Source organism: Vidua chalybeata, chromosome 12 (genome assembly GCF_026979565.1).
Source record: "Vidua chalybeata isolate OUT-0048 chromosome 12, bVidCha1 merged haplotype, whole genome shotgun sequence".
Taxonomy (NCBI): domain Eukaryota; kingdom Metazoa; phylum Chordata; class Aves; order Passeriformes; family Viduidae; genus Vidua; species Vidua chalybeata.
The window spans coordinates 19,867,925-19,886,529 of record NC_071541.1 but is presented as its reverse complement, the minus strand read 5'-3'; the positions used below and the strand labels follow the sequence as shown (position 1 = coordinate 19,886,529).

Below are 18,605 nucleotides of genomic sequence, written 5' to 3'. Positions count from 1 at the left end.
AAATAGAGCGGCCATCGACTTTCTGCTGCTCGCCCATGGCCACAGTTGCGAGGACTTTGAGGGGATGTGCTGCTTCAATTTGTCATCAAAGAGCACATCCATCCAAGCCAGCATCCAGCGGATCCAGGCGTTGGTAAAGGACTTAAAGACTGAAACTGGGGCTGTGGACGCTGTGAACAAGATCTTTTCTCAATGGGGTGTTCCTGGGTGGGCCATTCCAATTGTTAAAGGTTTAGTTTGGGTTTTAATCATAATTTTATTAATTTCTGTTGCTTTAACTATCTTTAAGAAATTGTTAACCAGAACAATGGGGAATGTTTTTTTTTAATAAACCAAAAAGGGGGAGTTGTGGGAGGGGTCCCCGCCCTCCCTTGGGAGGCAACTTCAATATAGCAAAAAGTTGTCAATCACATGCTGTTTCCCTCCCCAGTTGAGGCTGTCTGTCAAAGCTTAACACACTCCCCGGTTCTAGAAAGTTCTTCTGTTCTGTTAATCCCATTGGACCCTGTTAGAATGCCACTCCTCTCCTGTATCCCGATTGGTTCATTACATGTCACCCCATCCCGTCTCCTCCCCTCTACCCTTTACCCATTGGTTGGTTTGTGCCCTAGCCACTCCTATCCCTCTGCCCTTATATTCTCGGTCCCGCGCTTGTACTGGGCTCCTGGAGTCAGCCTTTCCTTCGAGAGGTTGCTGTTCCTTGCAATAAACCTCTCGGATCCTGCTGCACGGGAGACGTCTCGTCTTTATTTGGTGGAGCTTTCCGGGTTACATCTACCCCTCCCTGCGGACCGGTCAGCCGAGGATCACTCCCCGGACTGGCTGGGAACCCAGGGAACCCCCGGAGGACCTAATTTTATACAAGAGCCAGCCCTGGCTCCTGACTGGGCAGGGGCTGCACTGGCTCCTGACAGGGCCTGACTCTGTCCCCTGGGGCTGGGGGAGCTGTCCCAGGGCAGCGAGGCCCAGGGCTGCCAGGGGCTGCTCAGGGAAGGGTTTGGCCCGTGTCCCTCAAAGCAGCGACTGCCCAAGCAGCTGCGCTGGCCCCGGGCTCTCCTCCCGGCCTGCTGGGCTTTGTTGGGTGGCACAGCCTGTGCCAAGGGGCGGCAAGGTGCCTGCAGGCCCCAGCTCTGGGGGAAACAGAGAACGTCCTGGCCGTATGCACCCTGCTGCCAGCTCAGCAGTGCAGCACAGCGCGGGCTCACGCTCCCCGTTGCTCCCACAGATGCAGCCAGCACCACAGCACCTGTTCCAGATTCCCAGAAGGGCATCGGAAGGGGTTGCCGTTGGGAAGCACGCTGTTTGCTGCAGTTAATGGCAGATGTGCTTTTTTTTAATACTTTCTTCATATTGTGCTGAGTTGGAATCTGGTGCTTCTGGAAGATAATACAGTGAGTGTTTTTATCCTCTTTCCCTCAAACAGCTTCTTTTACAAGTCTAATATAGATGGGAAACATTCCCCGAGAGGCTGCAGTGGAGTTGTGGCCAGTCTGTGGTTGCCCCAAGAACTCTGCTGAGGGTTCTGCTGCTGCCCAGTGCTTTCATTGGCCTCTTAATTGCTGGGCCTTGTCCTGGGGGGCCCGCTGGGGCTGCAGCCAGTGCTGGCTCCCACTGAGGCTGCCTGGCCAAGAGCAGCCCTGGGGGCACAGGGCAGAAGCCAGGCAAGGTGGAGAGGAGAAAGAGCAGGGACGAGATTGCCCTTGAAAGGCACTCGTGCTCTGGGGCCCGCTCCTGGCCAGGGAGCCTGCCCAGAGCCGTCCCCTGCTCGCCGGGGCCTTGAGGGGCAGCTGTCCAGCTGGGCCAAGGTGTGCCAGCAGCTCCAGCCGGGCTGGGGAGCCTTGCCAGCTCTGGGCCCTGCTGTGCAGGAGGGTCCCAGTGTGCCACTGGCAGCTGGGGCCTCAGCCACTCCTCTCTCCACAGGAACGCCTCTGCAGCTTCACAAGACCGGCCAAACAGCTCAGTCAGGGAGAACAGGACCTGTCATCTTGCATGTCCGTGCCAGTGTCCATTGTCCCTTCCACAGCTGCATTACCCACTGATTGGGGGGGACATGCTGCCACCACCCAGAACAGGACCCTCTGTCTCCGAGAGTGCTGACCCTGATGTCTGGCCAGGACTGAAGGTGGGCCCCTCCTGCCAGGGAAGGGCTTGAGCAACACCTTGGTGCTTCAGCTCTGGTCCCTGGCTGCTACCACCAGCACTGGCAAAGCTGCTTGTCTGGGCACAGCCAGTGCTGGGCAGGCAGCAGCTGGGCATCAGGCTGCTGAGACCAGCAGCCACTATGTTTATTTTTCATTTTTGCAAAATTTAGAATATTTTTCATAGAAAATTCTCCAAATATTTCGTCCCTTTCCCACAACAGTTCTATATTTTCAAAGTAGTTTTAGAATTCAGAAAAACTTAGAACATTTTTACACTTCTAGAATAAAAAATAAATTGCATTTCATTGGTAATCTCTACTCTACTAAGAACTAAGACACACCCTAAGACTCACAGCCTGCTTCAGAGGCTCTTTTCCCACTGGAGACTTGTGCCTAATCACAACTACTAACATAAAACCTTTTCCCTGATGTGTTCTGGGATTTCTGACAAGCTCGCCTCTCAGTCTTCAGAGGCAAACTTTGAGCACAGTGGGAATCTCTGCTGTGCAGGTAGGTCTCCTGTTTTTTTTCTTGGTTTAGGGTAAATTGGGAGATCACCTCCAAAGGGGGTTCCCTAGAAAACAGATTCAAGCGGGCCCCTCCCCCAGCTAGTTTGAGAAAAAGATTTTTTTGGAGAAAAGTGAAAAAACCTCTTTATTTAACAGGCAAAGCATTCACCATCACAAAAAAAAACATGAACAATATTAAACAATAAAACCTCTCGCCGCTTAGAAGAAATGGCAAACTCAGAAAGTCCCCTTTGTGGGCTGTGGCTCTGCTCAGTCATTCTTTTGTCAGTCCCTCTGGGCCTGGAAATGCCGCAGCCCAGGCCCAGCCTGCTGGGCCACAGGTGTGAGCTGCTGGTGCTCTTCTGGGTGTTCAGTCCAGAGCAGGTTTAAACAGTTCCATGAAAAAAGAAAAACCACAGTCCAGCAAAATTTCTGCCTCAGCTAGCTAAATACTAACTAAAAAGCAAAGGAGAGCTCTATCCCGCTGTCTGTCCCTGCTGCAGACAACACAGTCCAGGAGAAGGATGCAGGGGAGCAAGTGCAGTTTCTGATAACAAATTCCTTCTCGTCCCCCTCCTTCACTCTTGAACCAGTCAGTCCTAAAGGTGCAAAACTTATTTCTGGGCTAAACTGACAATTGGGGATACAAGCATCAGAAAGTCACCCAGGACAGTGTCCCAGCTGCAACTGGGGCCTCAGCTACCTCCTCTCTCAACAGCTTCCTCTCTGAATGGGCCAAAGAACTCAAAGAACGGCCAAACTACTCAGTCTGGGACACATCTGCCTGACATTTCCCATCTCCATGCCCATGCCAGATGTCCCTGTCACAGCTGCATGACCAGCTTGTTGCTCTACAGATGCTGCCACCAGCGAAACAAGACCCTGTGTCCCTGAAGGTTTTGCTGAGCAATGGCCCTTGAATAAAGCAAACATTTCCAATCAGGGCAGTCCATTTGTACAGATGGGGGTACACTCTGGGGCACAGCCAAGGCAATGAGGTCACAGCAGGCTCTGGGGTCACAGCAGGCTCTGGGGTCAGAGCAGGCTGAGGTCACATCAGGCTCTGAGGTCACAGAGGTGCCAGAGCCCGTGGCTGCACAGCACACAAAGGACCGAGCAGTCAGTCCTTGAGCACAACTGTTGCGGCAGCAGCGGCGGCGGTGGCAGCAGTGGTGCTGACATTGGGACAGTCGGTGTCAGGACAGCGGGTGGCAGCAAGAGCTGCGGGACTGGCAGAGGGCAAGGCACCATGGCCCTTGCTCTACGCCTCTTCCTCCTGCTCCTCCTGGCCGTGGCCCTGCCTGCCAGGGCTGCCCAGGCTGCTCCGTTGCAAGTGCAGGGGAGCAGGTGACCGGCAGCCTGGCTCCCCTTTCCCGGGAAGCGTCCCAGGAGGGAAGGAATGGTTCTGGCATTCGTGCTGCAGTTTTCCCTAGGGCTTTAGGGACGTTTCCCTCTGTGGGAGGGAGAGGGCCCCAGGGCCCTTGGGCTACTCCAGCCACCCCTCCAGGGATGTTGCACAGGGCCTGCAAAAAGGATGGAGAGTGAGCAGGAGCCAGCCCTGAGCTGCCCAGGCCCCTGTGCATCTTTGGCCATGCCCATTGACATCAGGCTCCCACGGCCTTAGCCGACCCCCTTGCTGTGCCCAGTTCCCTGAGGCAAAAGGGGATCCCAGCACACCATGGAAGCAGTTCTGTTTTATGCTCCCTTCTAGACTGGGATCATGACATGGATTCCCTGCTCGTCCTTCTGGGTCACAGTTTGAAGACCTTGGCACAAGCTGTAGCCAAGTTCTCAAAGTCCATTTTTACTTAGAGTATAATCAGTCAATGTGGCACGAGCTCACACTTGTGCCACTTTGCTTAAGAACAGGCAGGTTGTTGAATTCCGGAAGCCTTGCCCTGGAGCCCTGAGCGATCCCACAGAATCACTGTCAGTGGGAGGAAGGAGCATTTGGCTGTCCATCTTCCTCCCATGTGCAATGCCAGTGTGTCCTGCCATGTGCTCTGTGCAGCCACGGAGAAGAGCAGAGAGGGAAGGGGCCGGGCCCAGGGCTGTGCCCCGGGGCTGAGCCTTTCACAGCTCCTTTGCCGGCCCGGGAGCCTGAGCTGCTCCTGCTGCTGCTGCTGCTGCCAAGGCCTGGCCCTGGCTGGGGCTGGGTTTAGAGCTGCTGGCAGCTCCAGGGAGTCCCTTCTGCCCCGACTGCCCAGCAAGGGGCTCCTTCCATCCCAGTGTGGGGCCGCCGCAGGCACGTGCTCCCCCTGCCCCTGCTCCTGAGTGGGAGGCAGAGCTGAGCGAGTGCCTTGGAGGCCACCAATCACCCAGGGGCACTCACTGCCACTCTGGCCTGAAGGAGAATCTTCAGCAGAGACACAGGAGCTGTTCTGTGCTGCCTTTCTTTGCAGATAATCCTGTTGCTGAAAGTGATCTGGCTTCCCAGCCCATTCAGGATTGAGCCTCTGGGAGATGCTGAGGGTAGGTCAAGGCCTTTCCCCCTGGGAGAGCTGCCAGCTCAGAGCCCAAAGCTCGGCCAGGGGGGCATCGCTGCAGGTGCCAGGGCAGAACCACGTATGTGTGTGCCCTCGCCCTGCACCATCCCCTCAGCGCTCCTGCGGCTCAGTGCTGCCCGTGCAGAACTGCAGAGATGACAGAAGCTTCTGTGGCTGTTGGGTTACAGGTGTGTCTGCAGGGAGGACTTTTCCTGCTCCTTTGGTGGATGTTGCACGCAAGCCCAGCTCCCATCGCAGGGGTGAGTAGTGTGTCCTGCTGAGCCCACAGGCTGAGCCCTGGTTTTGTGGGATCCATTCCTGGGAAATGGAACTCTGTTGCTCTAAGGTCCTCCAGCGGGAAAGAACAAAGCTAAAGGACACAAGAAAGCCCAGGAACCATCCAAACGCATGGGGCAGCTGTTGAGGGAAATGGAACAGGCAGGACAAGGTGGGTGCATTTCCCCAGGCTTCCCCTGGGACTCAGCAGCCGGGGGCGTTCCCTGCACATCTGGACACACCGTGCCCGGCACAGCGGGAAGGGATCCATGGCAGCCTGGCTGCCCCGCTGCTGCTTTCACGGCCTGCAGGGCTGTTTCCCAGCCTGGCCTAGCTGCAGCTTCTCCCCAGCCACTGCAGGAAGGCATTTGGCAGCAGCTGACAGGGAGCCCAAACTGCACCATGGGCCATGCACACCCTGAGATCCCCTGCAATTTCCTGGTCCCCAGGCGGCTAAGGAGGGGTGGTGGTTTGGAGAAGGGAGGGCCCTGGCCTGCCCAAAAAGTTCATACGAGTTCCTTGCAGCTTTGGTCCGCTACGGCCTCAGGCAGCCAAGATGCCCAGCTAGCACTGCCTTTTGGTGAGGCCGTAGCCGCCGTGTGCACGGGCGCTCCAGGGCTATGGCGTTCGCCTCCCTACTAGTGCTGAGCGCTCCGGCGTGGGTACGCAGCTTTAGTAGCTTCACGCTGAGAGGAAGCAAAGGGACGAGAGAGGCACACTTTGCTTGCGAGCCTGAGAATGTTTTATTTCCCGCGTGGTCACAGCGATGGGCAGGGCGACCGTCCCCAGGTCGGTGCCAGGCAAAATGGCGACAGGACAATAGAGGGCATTAGGTTAAATAGGGGGCGGGAGAACAGGGGTGGGAAACCCCCTCGCCCGATAGGGACAGACAACAGGGGAGTGACATAGAGCATAACAACTTAGGGGAACATAACAGAGGTGGGTACGGTGTTCTGGGACAAATAGCATTGCAAAGGTGGGGTGACTGATACAGAACTTTCAAGAAGAATCAGGGAGTGGCTACGAGATTGACATGTAAGAGCTCCTGTGGTAGCCAACTTGGATTGCTAAGCCTCTGGGCCTGAGCCCTGCTGAGGTTTGAGCTGCCATCTCTGCTCCTTCGCATTGCGGGCACAGCCCAGACAAGATCGGCACAGCCCAGAGGAATTATCCCGAGCAGGCTCAGGGCACTCGGGTACTGAGCAGTCCTGCTGGGGTCCCTCTGTGGGAGACACATCCCGAAACCTGGGAGAGACTGCACAGGGAGCCCATGGTGGGGAAAGGGCAGAGGGCAGGAGCAAGGCTCCAGTGTGTCCTGAGAGGGACTGGCTATGTCCCCTTGGGCTGAGGAAGCTGTCCCAAGAGAGGGAGCGCAGGAGGGAAGGAATGGTTCTGGCATTCGTGCTGCAGTTATTCCTAGGGCTTTAGGGACGTTTCCCTCTGTGGGAGGGAGAGGGCCGCAGGGCCCTTGGGCTACTCCAGCCACCCCTCCAGGGATGTTGCACAGGGCCTGCAAAAAGGATGGAGAGTGAGCAGGAGCCAGCCCTGAGCTGCCCAGGCCCCTGTGCATCTTTGGCCATGCCCATTGACATCAGGCTCCCACGGCCTTAGCCGACCCCCTTGCAGTGCCCAGTTCCCTGAGGCAAAAGGGGATCCCAGCACACCATGGAAGCAGTTCTGTTTTATGCTCCCTTCTAGACTGGGATCATGACATGGATTCCCTGCTCGTCCTTCTGGGTCACAGTTTGAAGACCTTGGCACAAGCTGTAGCCAAGTTCTCAAAGTCCATTTTTACTTAGAGTATAATCAGTCAATGTGGCACGAGCTCACACTTGTGCCACTTTGCTTAAGAACAGGCAGGTTGTTGAATTCCGGAAGCCTTGCCCTGGAGCCCTGAGCGATCCCACAGAATCACTGTCAGTGGGAGGAAGGAGCATTTGGCTGTCCATCTTCCTCCCATGTGCAATGCCAGTGTGTCCTGCCATGTGCTCTGTGCAGCCAGGGAGAAGAGCGGAGAGGGAAGGGGCCGGGCCCAGGGCTGTGCCCCGGGGCTGAGCCTTTCACAGCTCCTTTGCCGGCCCGGGGAGCCTGAGCTGCTCCTGCTGCTGCTGCTGCTGCCAAGGCCTGGCCCTGGCTGGGGCTGGGTTTAGAGCTGCTGGCAGCTCCAGGGAGTCCCTTCTGCCCCGACTGCCCAGCAAGGGGCTCCTTCCATCCCAGTGTGGGGCCGCCGCAGGCACGTGCTCCCCCTGCCCCTGCTCCTGAGTGGGAGGCAGAGCTGAGCGAGTGCCTTGGAGGCCACCAATCACCCAGGGGCACTCACTGCCACTCTGGCCTGAAGGAGAATCTTCAGCAGAGACACAGGAGCTGTTCTGTGCTGCCTTTCTTTGCAGATAACCCTGTTGCTGAAAGTGATCTGGCTTCCCAGCCCACGTTCAGGATTGAGCCTCTGGGAGATGCTGAGGGTAGGTCAAGGCCTTTCCCCCTGGGAGAGCTGCCAGCTCAGAGCCCAAAGCTCGGCCAGGGGGGCATCGCTGCAGGTGCCAGGACAGAACCATGCACGTGTGTGCCCTCGCCCTGCACCATCCCCTCAGCGCTCCTGCGGCTCAGTGCTGCCCGTGCAGAACTGCAGAGATGACAGAAGCTTCTGTGGCTGTTGGGTTACAGGTGTGTCTGCAGGGAGGACTTTTCCTGCTCCTTTGGTGGATGTTGCACGCAAGCCCAGCTCCCATCGCAGGGGTGAGTAGTGTGTCCTGCTGAGCCCACAGGCTGAGCCCTGGTTTTGTGGGATCCATTCCTGGGAAATGGAACTCTGTTGCTCTAAGGTCCTCCAGCGGGAAAGAACAAAGCTAAAGGACACAAGAAAGCCCAGGAACCATCCAAACGCATGGGGCAGCTGTTGAGGGAAATGGAACAGGCAGGACAAGGTGGGTGCATTTCCCCCAGGCTTCCCCTGGGACTCAGCAGCCGGGGGCGTTCCCTGCACATCTGGACGCACCGTGCCCGGCACAGCGGGAAGGGATCCATGGCAGCCTGGCTGCCCCGCTGCTGCTTTCACGGCCTGCAGGGCTGTTTCCCAGCCTGGCCTGGCTGCAGCTTCTCCCCAGCCACTGCAGGAAGGCATTTGGCAGCAGCTGACAGGGAGCCCAAACTGCACCATGGGCCATGCACACCCTGAGATCCCCTGCAATTTCCTGGTCCCCAGGCGGCTAAGGAGGGGTGGTGGTTTGGAGAAGGGAGGGCCCTGGCCTGCCCAAAAAGTTCATACGAGTTCCTTGCAGCTTTGGTCCGCTACGGCCTCAGGCAGCCAAGATGCCCAGCTAGCACTGCCTTTTGGTGAGGCCGTAGCCGCCGTGTGCACGGGCGCTCCAGGGCTATGGCGTTCGCCTCCCTACTAGTGCTGAGCGCTCCGGCGTGGGTACGCAGCTTTAGTAGCTTCACGCTGAGAGGAAGCAAAGGGACGAGAGAGGCACACTTTGCTTGCGAGCCTGAGAATGTTTTATTTCCCGCGTGGTCACAGCGATGGGCAGGGCGACCGTCCCCAGGTCGGTGCCAGGCAAAATGGCGACAGGACAATAGAGGGCATTAGGTTAAATAGGGGGCGGGAGAACAGGGGTGGGAAACCCCCTCGCCCGATAGGGACAGACAACAGGGGAGTGACATAGAGCATAACAACTTAGGGGAACATAACAGAGGTGGGTACGGTGTTCTGGGACAAATAGCATTGCAAAGGTGGGGTGACTGATACAGAACTTTCAAGAAGAATCAGGGAGTGGCTACGAGATTGACATGTAAGAGCTCCTGTGGTAGCCAACTTGGATTGCTAAGCCTCTGGGCCTGAGCCCTGCTGAGATTTGAGCTGCCATCTCTGCTCCTTCGCATTGCGGGCACAGCCCAGACAAGATCGGCACAGCCCAGAGGAATTATCCCGAGCAGGCTCAGGGCACTCGGGTACTGAGCAGTCCTGCTGGGGTCCCTCTGTGGGAGACACATCCCGAAACCTGGGAGAGACTGCACAGGGAGCCCATGGTGGGGAAAGGGCAGAGGGCAGGAGCAAGGCTCCAGTGTGTCCTGAGAGGGACTGGCTATGTCCCCTTGGGCTGAGGAAGCTGTCCCAAGAGAGGGAGCGCAGGAGGGAAGGAATGGTTCTGGCATTCGTGCTGCAGTTATTCCTAGGGCTTTAGGGACGTTTCCCTCTGTGGGAGGGAGAGGGCCCCAGGGCCCTTGGGCTACTCCAGCCACCCCTCCAGGGATGTTGCACAGGGCCTGCAAAAAGGATGGAGAGTGAGCAGGAGCCAGCCCTGAGCTGCCCAGGCCCCTGTGCATCTTTGGCCATGCCCATTGACATCAGGCTCCCACGGCCTTAGCCGACCCCCTTGCAGTGCCCAGTTCCCTGAGGCAAAAGGGGATCCCAGCACACCATGGAAGCAGTTCTGTTTTATGCTCCCTTCTAGACTGGGATCATGACATGGATTCCCTGCTCGTCCTTCTGGGTCACAGTTTGAAGACCTTGGCACAAGCTGTAGCCAAGTTCTCAAAGTCCATTTTTACTGAGAGTATAATCAGTCAATGTGGCACGAGCTCACACTTGTGCCACTTTGCTTAAGAACAGGCAGGTTGTTGAATTCCGGAAGCCTTGCCCTGGAGCCCTGAGCGATCCCACAGGATCACTGTCAGTGGGAGGAAGGAGCATTTGGCTTTCCATCTTCCTCCCATGTGCAATGCCAGTGTGTCCTTCCATGCGCTCTGTGCAGCCAGGGAGAAGAGCAGAGAGGGAAGGGGCCGGGCCCAGGGCTGTGCCCCGGGGCTGAGCCTTTCACAGCTCCTTTGCCGGCCCCAGGGAGCCTGAGCTGCTCCTGCTGCTGCTGCTGCTGCTGCCAAGGCCTGGCCCTGGCTGGGGCTGGGTTTAGAGCTGCTGGCAGCTCCAGGGAGTCCTTTCTGCCCCGACTGCCCAGCAAGGGGCTCCTTCCATCCCAGTGTGGGGCCGCCGCAGGCACGTGCTCCCCCTGCCCCTGCTCCTGAGTGGGAGGCAGAGCTGAGCGAGTGCCTTGGAGGCCACCAATCACCCAGGGGCACTCACTGCCACTCTGGCCTGAAGGAGAATCTTCAGCAGAGACACAGGAGCTGTTCTGTGCTGCCTTTCTTTGCAGATAACCCTGTTGCTGAAAGTGATCTGGCTTCCCAACCCACATTCAGGATTGAGCCTCTGGGAGATGCTGAGGGTAGGTCAAGGCCTTTCCCCCTGGGAGAGCTGCCAGCTCAGGGCCCAAAGCTCGGCCAGGGGGGCATGGCTGCAGGTGCCAGGGCAGAACCATGCACATGTGTGCCCTCGCCCTGCGCCATCCCCTCACGACTTCTGCACAGGCCTGGCAGCTGTTTGGAGGTGGGAGGGCACTGGGCCAGTCCCAAAAACCCATATGTTTTTCTGATCCTTAACCAAGACTTTGAAAAGCATTGTCTCTTGAAAATGCCACCTCCCTGAATGGTAGATAGTTCCATCTGATCCAGCTGTCCCTCTTCCTTTGTCAAGTGATGGACGAAACATCTCAGCAGAAGGAGGCACATCCCGGAGGAAGCAGTGGCTCAGTGCCAACATCTGCTGCAGGGAGGAAGGCGATGCCAGGCACGGGCACAGGCACAGGAGGTAACTGCTGTGCCGGGCTCAGCCGGGCTCAGCCCTCGGCGGGGCTGTGTGGCAGCAGCTCTTCCCCCAGGCCCTGCCCTTGCACGGCCCGGCAGCAGCCAAAGCTGGAGGCGCCTCGGCTTCCAGGCCTCTGGAGCTCGTTCAGAGCCCCGGGGAATCGGGACTCGCGCACCAACGCCCCTCCCGCTGCAGCTGCTCCCGGAGCTGGCCCTGAGTGCCCAGAGGCCCAAGGCACGGGAGCAGCCCCGAGAGGGAGCCCTGCTGCGAGCCCAGGGCCAGAGCCAGCCCTGGCTCCTGACTGGGCAGGGGCTGCACTGGCTCCTGACAGGGCCTGACTCTGTCCCCTGGGGCTGGGGGAGCTGTCCCAGGGCAGCGAGGCCCAGGGCTGCCAGGGGCTGCTCAGGGAAGGGTTTGGCCCGTGTCCCTCAAAGCAGCGACTGCCCAAGCAGCTGCGCTGGCCCCGGGCTCTCCTCCCGGCCTGCTGGGCTTTGTTGGGTGGCACAGCCTGTGCCAAGGGGCGGCAAGGTGCCTGCAGGCCCCAGCTCTGGGGGAAACAGAGAACGTCCTGGCCGTATGCACCCTGCTGCCAGCTCAGCAGTGCAGCACAGCGCGGGCTCACGCTCCCCGTTGCTCCCACAGATGCAGCCAGCACCACAGCACCTGTTCCAGATTCCCAGAAGGGCATCGGAAGGGGTTGCCGTTGGGAAGCACGCTGTTTGCTGCAGTTAATGGCAGATGTGCTTTTTTTTAATATTTTCTTCATGTTGTTCTGTGTTGGAATCTGGTGCTTCTGGAAGATAATACAGTGAGTGTTTTTATCCTCTTTCCCTCAAACAGCTTCTTTTACAAGTCTAATATAGATGGGAAACATTCCCCGAGAGGCTGCAGTGGAGTTGTGGCCAGTCTGTGGTTGCCCCAAGAACTCTGCTGAGGGTTCTGCTGCTGCCCAGTGCTTTCATTGGCCTCTTAATTGCTGGGCCTTGTCCTGGGGGGCCCGCTGGGGCTGCAGCCAGTGCTGGCTCCCACTGAGGCTGCCTGGCCAAGAGCAGCCCTGGGGGCACAGGGCAGAGGCCAGGCAAGGTGGGGAGGAGAAAGAGCAGGGACGAGATTGCCCTTGAAAGGCACTCGTGCTCTGGGGCCCGCTCCTGGCCAGGGAGCCTGCCCAGAGCCGTCCCCTGCTCGCCGGGGCCTTGAGGGGCAGCTGTCCAGCTGGGCCAAGGTGTGCCAGCAGCTCCAGCCGGGCTGGGGAGCCTTGCCAGCTCTGGGCCCTGCTGTGCAGGAGGGTCCCAGTGTGCCACTGGCAGCTGGGGCCTCAGCCACTCCTCTCTCCACAGGAACGCCTCTGCAGCTTCACAAGACCGGCCAAACAGCTCAGTCAGGGAGAACAGGACCTGTCATCTTGCATGTCCGTGCCAGTGTCCATTGTCCCTTCCACAGCTGCATTACCCACTGATTGGGGGGGACATGCTGCCACCACCCAGAACAGGACCCTCTGTCTCCGAGAGTGCTGACCCTGATGTCTGGCCAGGACTGAAGGTGGGCCCCTCCTGCCAGGGAAGGGCTTGAGCAAAACCTTGGTGCTTCAGCTCTGGTCCCTGGCTGCTACCACCAGCACTGGCAAAGCTGCTTGTCTGGGCACAGCCAGTGCTAGGCAGGCAGCAGCTGGGCATCAGGCTGCTGAGACCAGCAGCCACTATGTTTATTTTTCATTTTGCAAGATTTAGGAATATTTTTCATAGAAAATTCTCCAAATATTTCGTCCCTTTCCCACAACAGTTCTATATTTTTCAAAGTAGTTTTAGAATTCAGAAAAACTTAGAACATTTTTACACTTCTAGAATAAAAAATAAAATTGCATTTCATTGGTAATCTCTACTCTACTAAGAACTAAGACACACCCTAAGACTCACAGCCTGCTTCAGAGGCTCTTTTCCCACTGGAGACTTGTGCCTAATCACAACTACTAACATAAAACCTTTTCCCTGATGTGTTCTGGGATTTCTGACAAGCTCACCTCTCAGTCTTCAGAGGCAAACTTTGAGCACAGTGGGAATCTCTTCAAGTCACCATCTTGGTTTTCCTCTGCACAAACTGCCTCAGTTCTAGAGCAGGGGCTTCTCTCAGCTTCCTGCCGCCCCGCTCCCCCCAAGCCTGTCCTGAGCCCTCTCCTGTGGCTGCTGCGCTGCCATGGAGCTGCTGCAGAGCACAACAGCTCTGCCACAGCCGCTCAGCAGGCCTGGAGAAGCTTTCTGGCCTTGCTTACTGGAGGCTGGTGGCTTCCCTAAGCACAAGTTGAGCTTTGGAATGCTGTGTCTCACCTTGCACAGGAACTGATGCTGCCTTTCTCATGGAGGCTAAACTCCCATGGGCTCTAAAAGCTTTCTTGCCAGCATAAGGCCTGGAAAACCATTTAATGCAGCCATTTAGTATTGAAAATGGCCCAGTCCCTGTATCAAAGTAGCTTGTTTAAATGCTGGAGCCCACCAGAGCATCCCTCCAGGGCATACCTTTCTCTCCCCCACCTCTGCCTCCATGACTGTCAAAACAGCACCTTTGACAGTTCTTTTCTCCAGAAGCTGAATGGCACCATTTGTCGTGGGGACAGGACATTTTCATGCTCATTATCCCAATCGTGGTTTCTGTTCCCTGTCCTCAGTTTGTTTTGTCTTCCTTCCCCCCCCCACCCCGGCTGGCTGCTGGCTTGCTGCTTAGCTTGCTTGCTGCTTTTGCTTGCTGCTGGCTGCATGCTTTGCTGGCTCTGCTTTCCTCTCTTTTTTCTCTGCTTTTCGCTGGCTTGCTTTTTTGCAAATTTTTTCCCTTTTTCCCCGTTTCCGTTGTTCCCCCCCCCCCCCCCCCGAAGACATCGGACCTACTCCGGGCAGGAGCTCCCCGGGGTCTGCGAAAGAAGCTGCGTACCCTCTGCGGCGAAGAGAGATACAGCTTGGACTGGTGAAAACATCTGTGGTCATCTTGGGCTATTTCTCTTGTGCTGGGGAGTGTTTTTTGTTGTGCCTTAATAAACAAGTTTTTTCCACTTCCCCTCTGAAGGAATTCCTCCCGAATCCAGTGGTGGGGGGGAGGTTGCGGAGGGTTTGGTTTCCTATAAGGGGCTCCTTTGGAGGTGTTTTCCCCTAATTTGTCCTAAACCAGGACACCATTTTACTTGGGGGAGGAAAAAAAAGGGAAATGTTCTATGATACCAGCAGCAGCAGCAGCAGCAGCAGCAGCAGAATGAGCCGCAAATTAGTGAAATGACATCAACAACTCAGACTGTGGACTTATTTCTCTCTGAGAGCGCAGCACTGGCTTTACTATGCCTTGAAAGTGCAGATGTGCTACGGTCTTCAAAATCAGTTTGATGCAGACCTAATTTGGAGTCAAGCATAACAAAAATCAAAAATAGGTGTGTGGATCATTTTCCCTGGTGTGTAAATACAGATGGTGTTGCAAGAATTACGTGAGAGTCAGAGCAGGACTGGTTCCCACTGCCCTTACAACACTGCCCCTTTACAGCATCCTGCTCCCAGAAAGGTGCCCCAGCCCTGTGCTGCTGTTCCAGAAACACAAATACAGGGAACACAGTCTGGCATGAAAGGGGAAACAGACGTCATCTTTTTGGTGCTCCATCACTCTGCCTTAACATCCTTACATATTACTTTTGATTTAAAACCCTACAACGTTTACTTTTTTTTTTTTTTTTTTTGACTTGGATGTAAAAGAAGAAAACTCCGTGTGATCCCTGGGATGGGAAAGTGAAAAGCAGCGATGTTGTCCCTACAAAGAAAAAACAAGATCCTTCTGCTGATGATGTTGGGATGTGAGCAGTTGTGAGGTTCAGATTTCCTCCCAGAGTTTTATGTCCTTGATTCAGAAAGAGTCACACTATTTCTTTAATAAAAACCAAACCCTGGCTCTCTGATAAAAACCTGTTTTCACTTGTCACCAAGGTAAATGCAGACATGGAACAGAAAACAGTGTTGGAGTTTGACTCAGCTGTATGGCCAAATCACCTGAAAGCAAAGCCCTCACAGTTACTGTAGGCCCTTGGAAATGTGTCTGTTAACTTAGAAATGAATAATGAAAAACATCTCTTTTCCTAAAAGGACAGTTATATTGTTGTGTAATAAAGAGCAGATGTCAAAAAGGATTTCAAAGACTTGGTAAAAAAAAACCTTAGGAAAACTGCACTGCTCTCCCTGACTTCACCAGAGCTGCTCCAGCCCCCCTAGTAAACATGACATACATGTGTTGTCACTTTGCTTTCATTTGGGAGCACAGTCCCTGGGAGCTCTGGCATGTCCTGAGCAGGGAATCTCTTCCCAGCAGCAGGGAATTTCCTGGAGTGCAACTGGCAGCAAAGGGCCAGCTCTTCTGAGAGGGAATGTCAGGCCAGATGTGAAGGGAAGCTCATCCCAAGGAGTAAAGCATGAGGCACAGCCAAGTACATGGGGCAGCACCAGACATGCGTGGGCTCTGGGCAGCCCCAGCTCTGCTCATCCTCATCCTGCAGGGACACCAGCCAGGACAGTCCCATGGAGAGCCAAGAGTGGGATCCTCAGCAGATGTGGCACAGCAGCCTTGCTTGGGCTTCAAGGAGTGTCCAGTTTACACTGCTGAGCAGCCAGCTCATTTCTTAAAGTGTTTAAACCACAGTACTGAGTTCAAGGTTCACGTGCAATTTTCTTAGACCACAGACTTGCAGCCAACTGTTTATCTGGTGTCTGGCCTAAGTGCTGATAAAGACTTGGCTGAAGTTTATACAATCTGCCATTAATAAATGCAATTTATTACAGTCTCAGGCAGACACGACCACTGCTAGCTCCATTAATGGTGCACTCAGCACAAGCCAGGAATTTGGTCTGAACAGAGACAAGACAAATTCATTTCTTGTCCCTAAATGCCTGGGATTTAGGTCAGGCCCAAGGCAAAAGATGGTGCAAATCTAAAGGCTCCATGTTAGAACTGTCAGGCTTTGCTAATATGAGCTCAGTTACTTTAATACAACCCAAAAGTGCACTTTATAATGCCAGCACTGTGTCTAAAACAAATTGCTTTAGACAGCAACCACACTCCAGCCTAGTCACAAGCCCTGAACCTGACAAGATGTATGTCTGAGCTTCACTCTGCTCACCAGGAGTAGCTCTGAGGTGCAGCGGAACAGAGCACAGCTCATAAACACGTTCTCAGGACTGGAGTCATTGAGATCAGACACACACAAAAACTTTCACACCGGGCAGTCCAGGACCCTGTCTGCTCCCCCCTCACCCTCGTCTTTGTGCTTCCCTTTTGCCCAAAGCCCAGCTCAGGGCCAGCCCCAGCCGGGGGGGGGGGGAGGGTCTGTGGTGAGTACCCCGCTGCGAACTCTGCAAGGACAAACATCTGCCAGGAATAACTTTGGTTTCAATTCATGCCTGATCAGAACAGAATTAATTCGAGGAAATCAGTTTATTTCGCAAATTCTGGCATATTTAAAATCCACATAATATAAAGGTGAGGCCCTGGCATAGGTTGTCCAGAGCAGCTGTGGCTGCCCCTGGATCCCTGGAAGTGTCCAAGCCCGGGTTGGACAGGCTTGGAGCACCCTGGGACAGTGGAAGGTGTCCCTGCCCATGGCAGGGCAGGGGTGGGAGTGGATGGGCTTTAAGGTCCCTTTCCAAACCCAAACCATTCTGAGATTCTGTTATTCTATAATGCATTGCCTGTAATAGATTTTAAATTTACATTTACAATTAATGCAATGTGTACAAACCTGATCCTTATGGAAGCTCTGCATATTTAAAAGAACTTATATTTAAATGTTATAGATCCAGTTCCTCCTTTGAAAAATTCCATGGCCCTATCTGAAAGCCAAGGGACATTTCTTTTCAAGAGCTGTGATGAATGAAATACAGACCTGGGACTGTTTCATAAAGTATCATCCATGCCAAAATCCTCATCCAAATAAAAATTCCAAGAACAATTATGAGGATTCCAAATATAAAACACCTAGTTCTGCTTTATTTAAAGCAAAAGAGAAATTTATAAATGCATGGATAAATCACTTTAAAAGTACACCTCAGAAGATATTAAAAGGCAGACACCTAAAAGAATTTCTAAAATATTACTAAATTAGTGATTTTTGGTTTATCTTTTCAGCATCTAAACAATGCCACTGTGACTTACTGCTAAAGGATCCCAATGCATTTACTCATCTTAACCTGGAATTTAATCATTAGAATTTAAATCCTCTGGAACCTGACCTCCCCTGGCCCAGCTCCAGCTGTTCCCCAGGTGCTGTCCCTGTCTCAGAGAGCAGAGATTGGAGATGCCCCTCCACAGGAGCTGCAGCCCCTGGTCTGACCTCAATCTTCCCTTCTCCAGCTGAGCAAACCAAGTGCCCTCAGCTGTTCCTTGTGTAGTTTCCCATCCAGACTCTCCGCCAGCCGACACTCAGCTCTAAATTTTGCAGGGTCTTCCAGGGTTGCTCTGCTGCCCTCGAGGCACTGAGCAAGGAGCTCAGGTGTTCACTGTCACCTGGGGCAGGGCAGCACAGCTGCCTTTGGGCACCAATTCAGCTCAAAGCAGAACCTGAGCATATGGCAGCACTGTCACAGTGACAGTGCAAAATACAAAAATCCATCTTATCCAAGAAGCAATTCAGGCAACCCCCATCATCTGCATTTCACACTTGCAGTGATTCATTTCCTCAGCAATAATGAAGCACTGTCCTCCAGTGGTTACAGCTCTGGGCATGGAGTGAGGAGCCCCCCAGGCACCTCCTGCACAGCCCTTGGCCACTCAGGCCAGGTGTGCTCCAGGAAGCCACCAAGGTGCTTAACATGCACTAAAATAAACCTAGAGTGCCCAAATATTTTCAGAAATTTGGGTCCCAGCCAGCACATTCTGATGTCCCATTTGCAAGGTTAGGACCTTTTCTTTCTTTAAGAAGCCACGAGGACACAGAGATACCTCCCAGTGTAAACACAGCGCTGCTGTGGGAACAGGACAGGCATGGACAAGTCTTCACCACATGGAGAAGCTGCTGGGAGGCCCACAATATGGAATGTTTATCTAACTCTGGCCCCCAAGAGTGTCTTGAAATAAAAGAATATCAAGCCACTCATTGTGAAGACTGCAGAAATCAGCTCAAATTGAACACATCTAGAATAAGTGGGGTATAGGGGATCCAGCACATCATAAACTTTGCCCTCAGCTTCTTTTGACAGGGGTTGAGAGGGAATTTGTTTCCCTGGTCATCATAAATACTGAGTACAGGGAGACTCCATGGAACATTAGTGCCCTTTTTTAGTATAAAACTACTGTATTATCAATGCCTTTGGGCAGGTAAACAAAGAAAGAGGTTTTTGGCTCCACATGCAAATCACACTGTTCTTTTCTAAAATGAGTCATTAAAGAATTTATTGGACTATCTCTGAAAAATTTAATCAAAAGTGCCAAAGCCAGGAAAGGTGTGGGTGAGACTTCAGCCCTGCTGTCAGCCAGTTTCAGACCAGAGCACAGGGACCCTGCAGGTCTAACTTTGGGTAAAGTGAACCTTTCTGTATTTTCCTCA

At 54.4% G+C, this 18,605-nt stretch overlaps 1 protein-coding gene across 7 annotated transcripts in view; it reads left to right on the top strand.

Annotated features, from left to right (window-relative positions):
* Positions 1 to 12,910, top strand: part of LOC128793906 (uncharacterized) — a 61,858-nt gene extending 48,948 nt beyond the window's left edge. For 6 of the 7 annotated variants that reach the window (XM_053953359.1, XM_053953360.1, XM_053953361.1 and 3 more), the window contains 9 exons: positions 5,325 to 5,396; positions 5,483 to 5,584; positions 7,803 to 7,874; positions 8,077 to 8,148; positions 8,235 to 8,336; positions 10,560 to 10,631; positions 10,940 to 11,053; positions 11,693 to 11,858; positions 12,388 to 12,910. In XM_053953359.1, coding sequence (XP_053809334.1) covers positions 5,325 to 5,396; positions 5,483 to 5,584; positions 7,803 to 7,874; positions 8,077 to 8,148; positions 8,235 to 8,336; positions 10,560 to 10,631; positions 10,940 to 11,053; positions 11,693 to 11,858; positions 12,388 to 12,619 — 1,004 coding nt within the window. In that variant the 3' untranslated portion in view covers positions 12,620 to 12,910. The remainder of the gene's footprint in view (positions 1 to 5,324; positions 5,397 to 5,482; positions 5,585 to 7,802; positions 7,875 to 8,076; positions 8,149 to 8,234; positions 8,337 to 10,559; positions 10,632 to 10,939; positions 11,054 to 11,692; positions 11,859 to 12,387) is intronic. The other variant, XM_053953363.1, reaches the window with a different exon arrangement.
* The last annotated feature ends 5,695 nt before the right edge of the window (positions 12,911 to 18,605 follow it).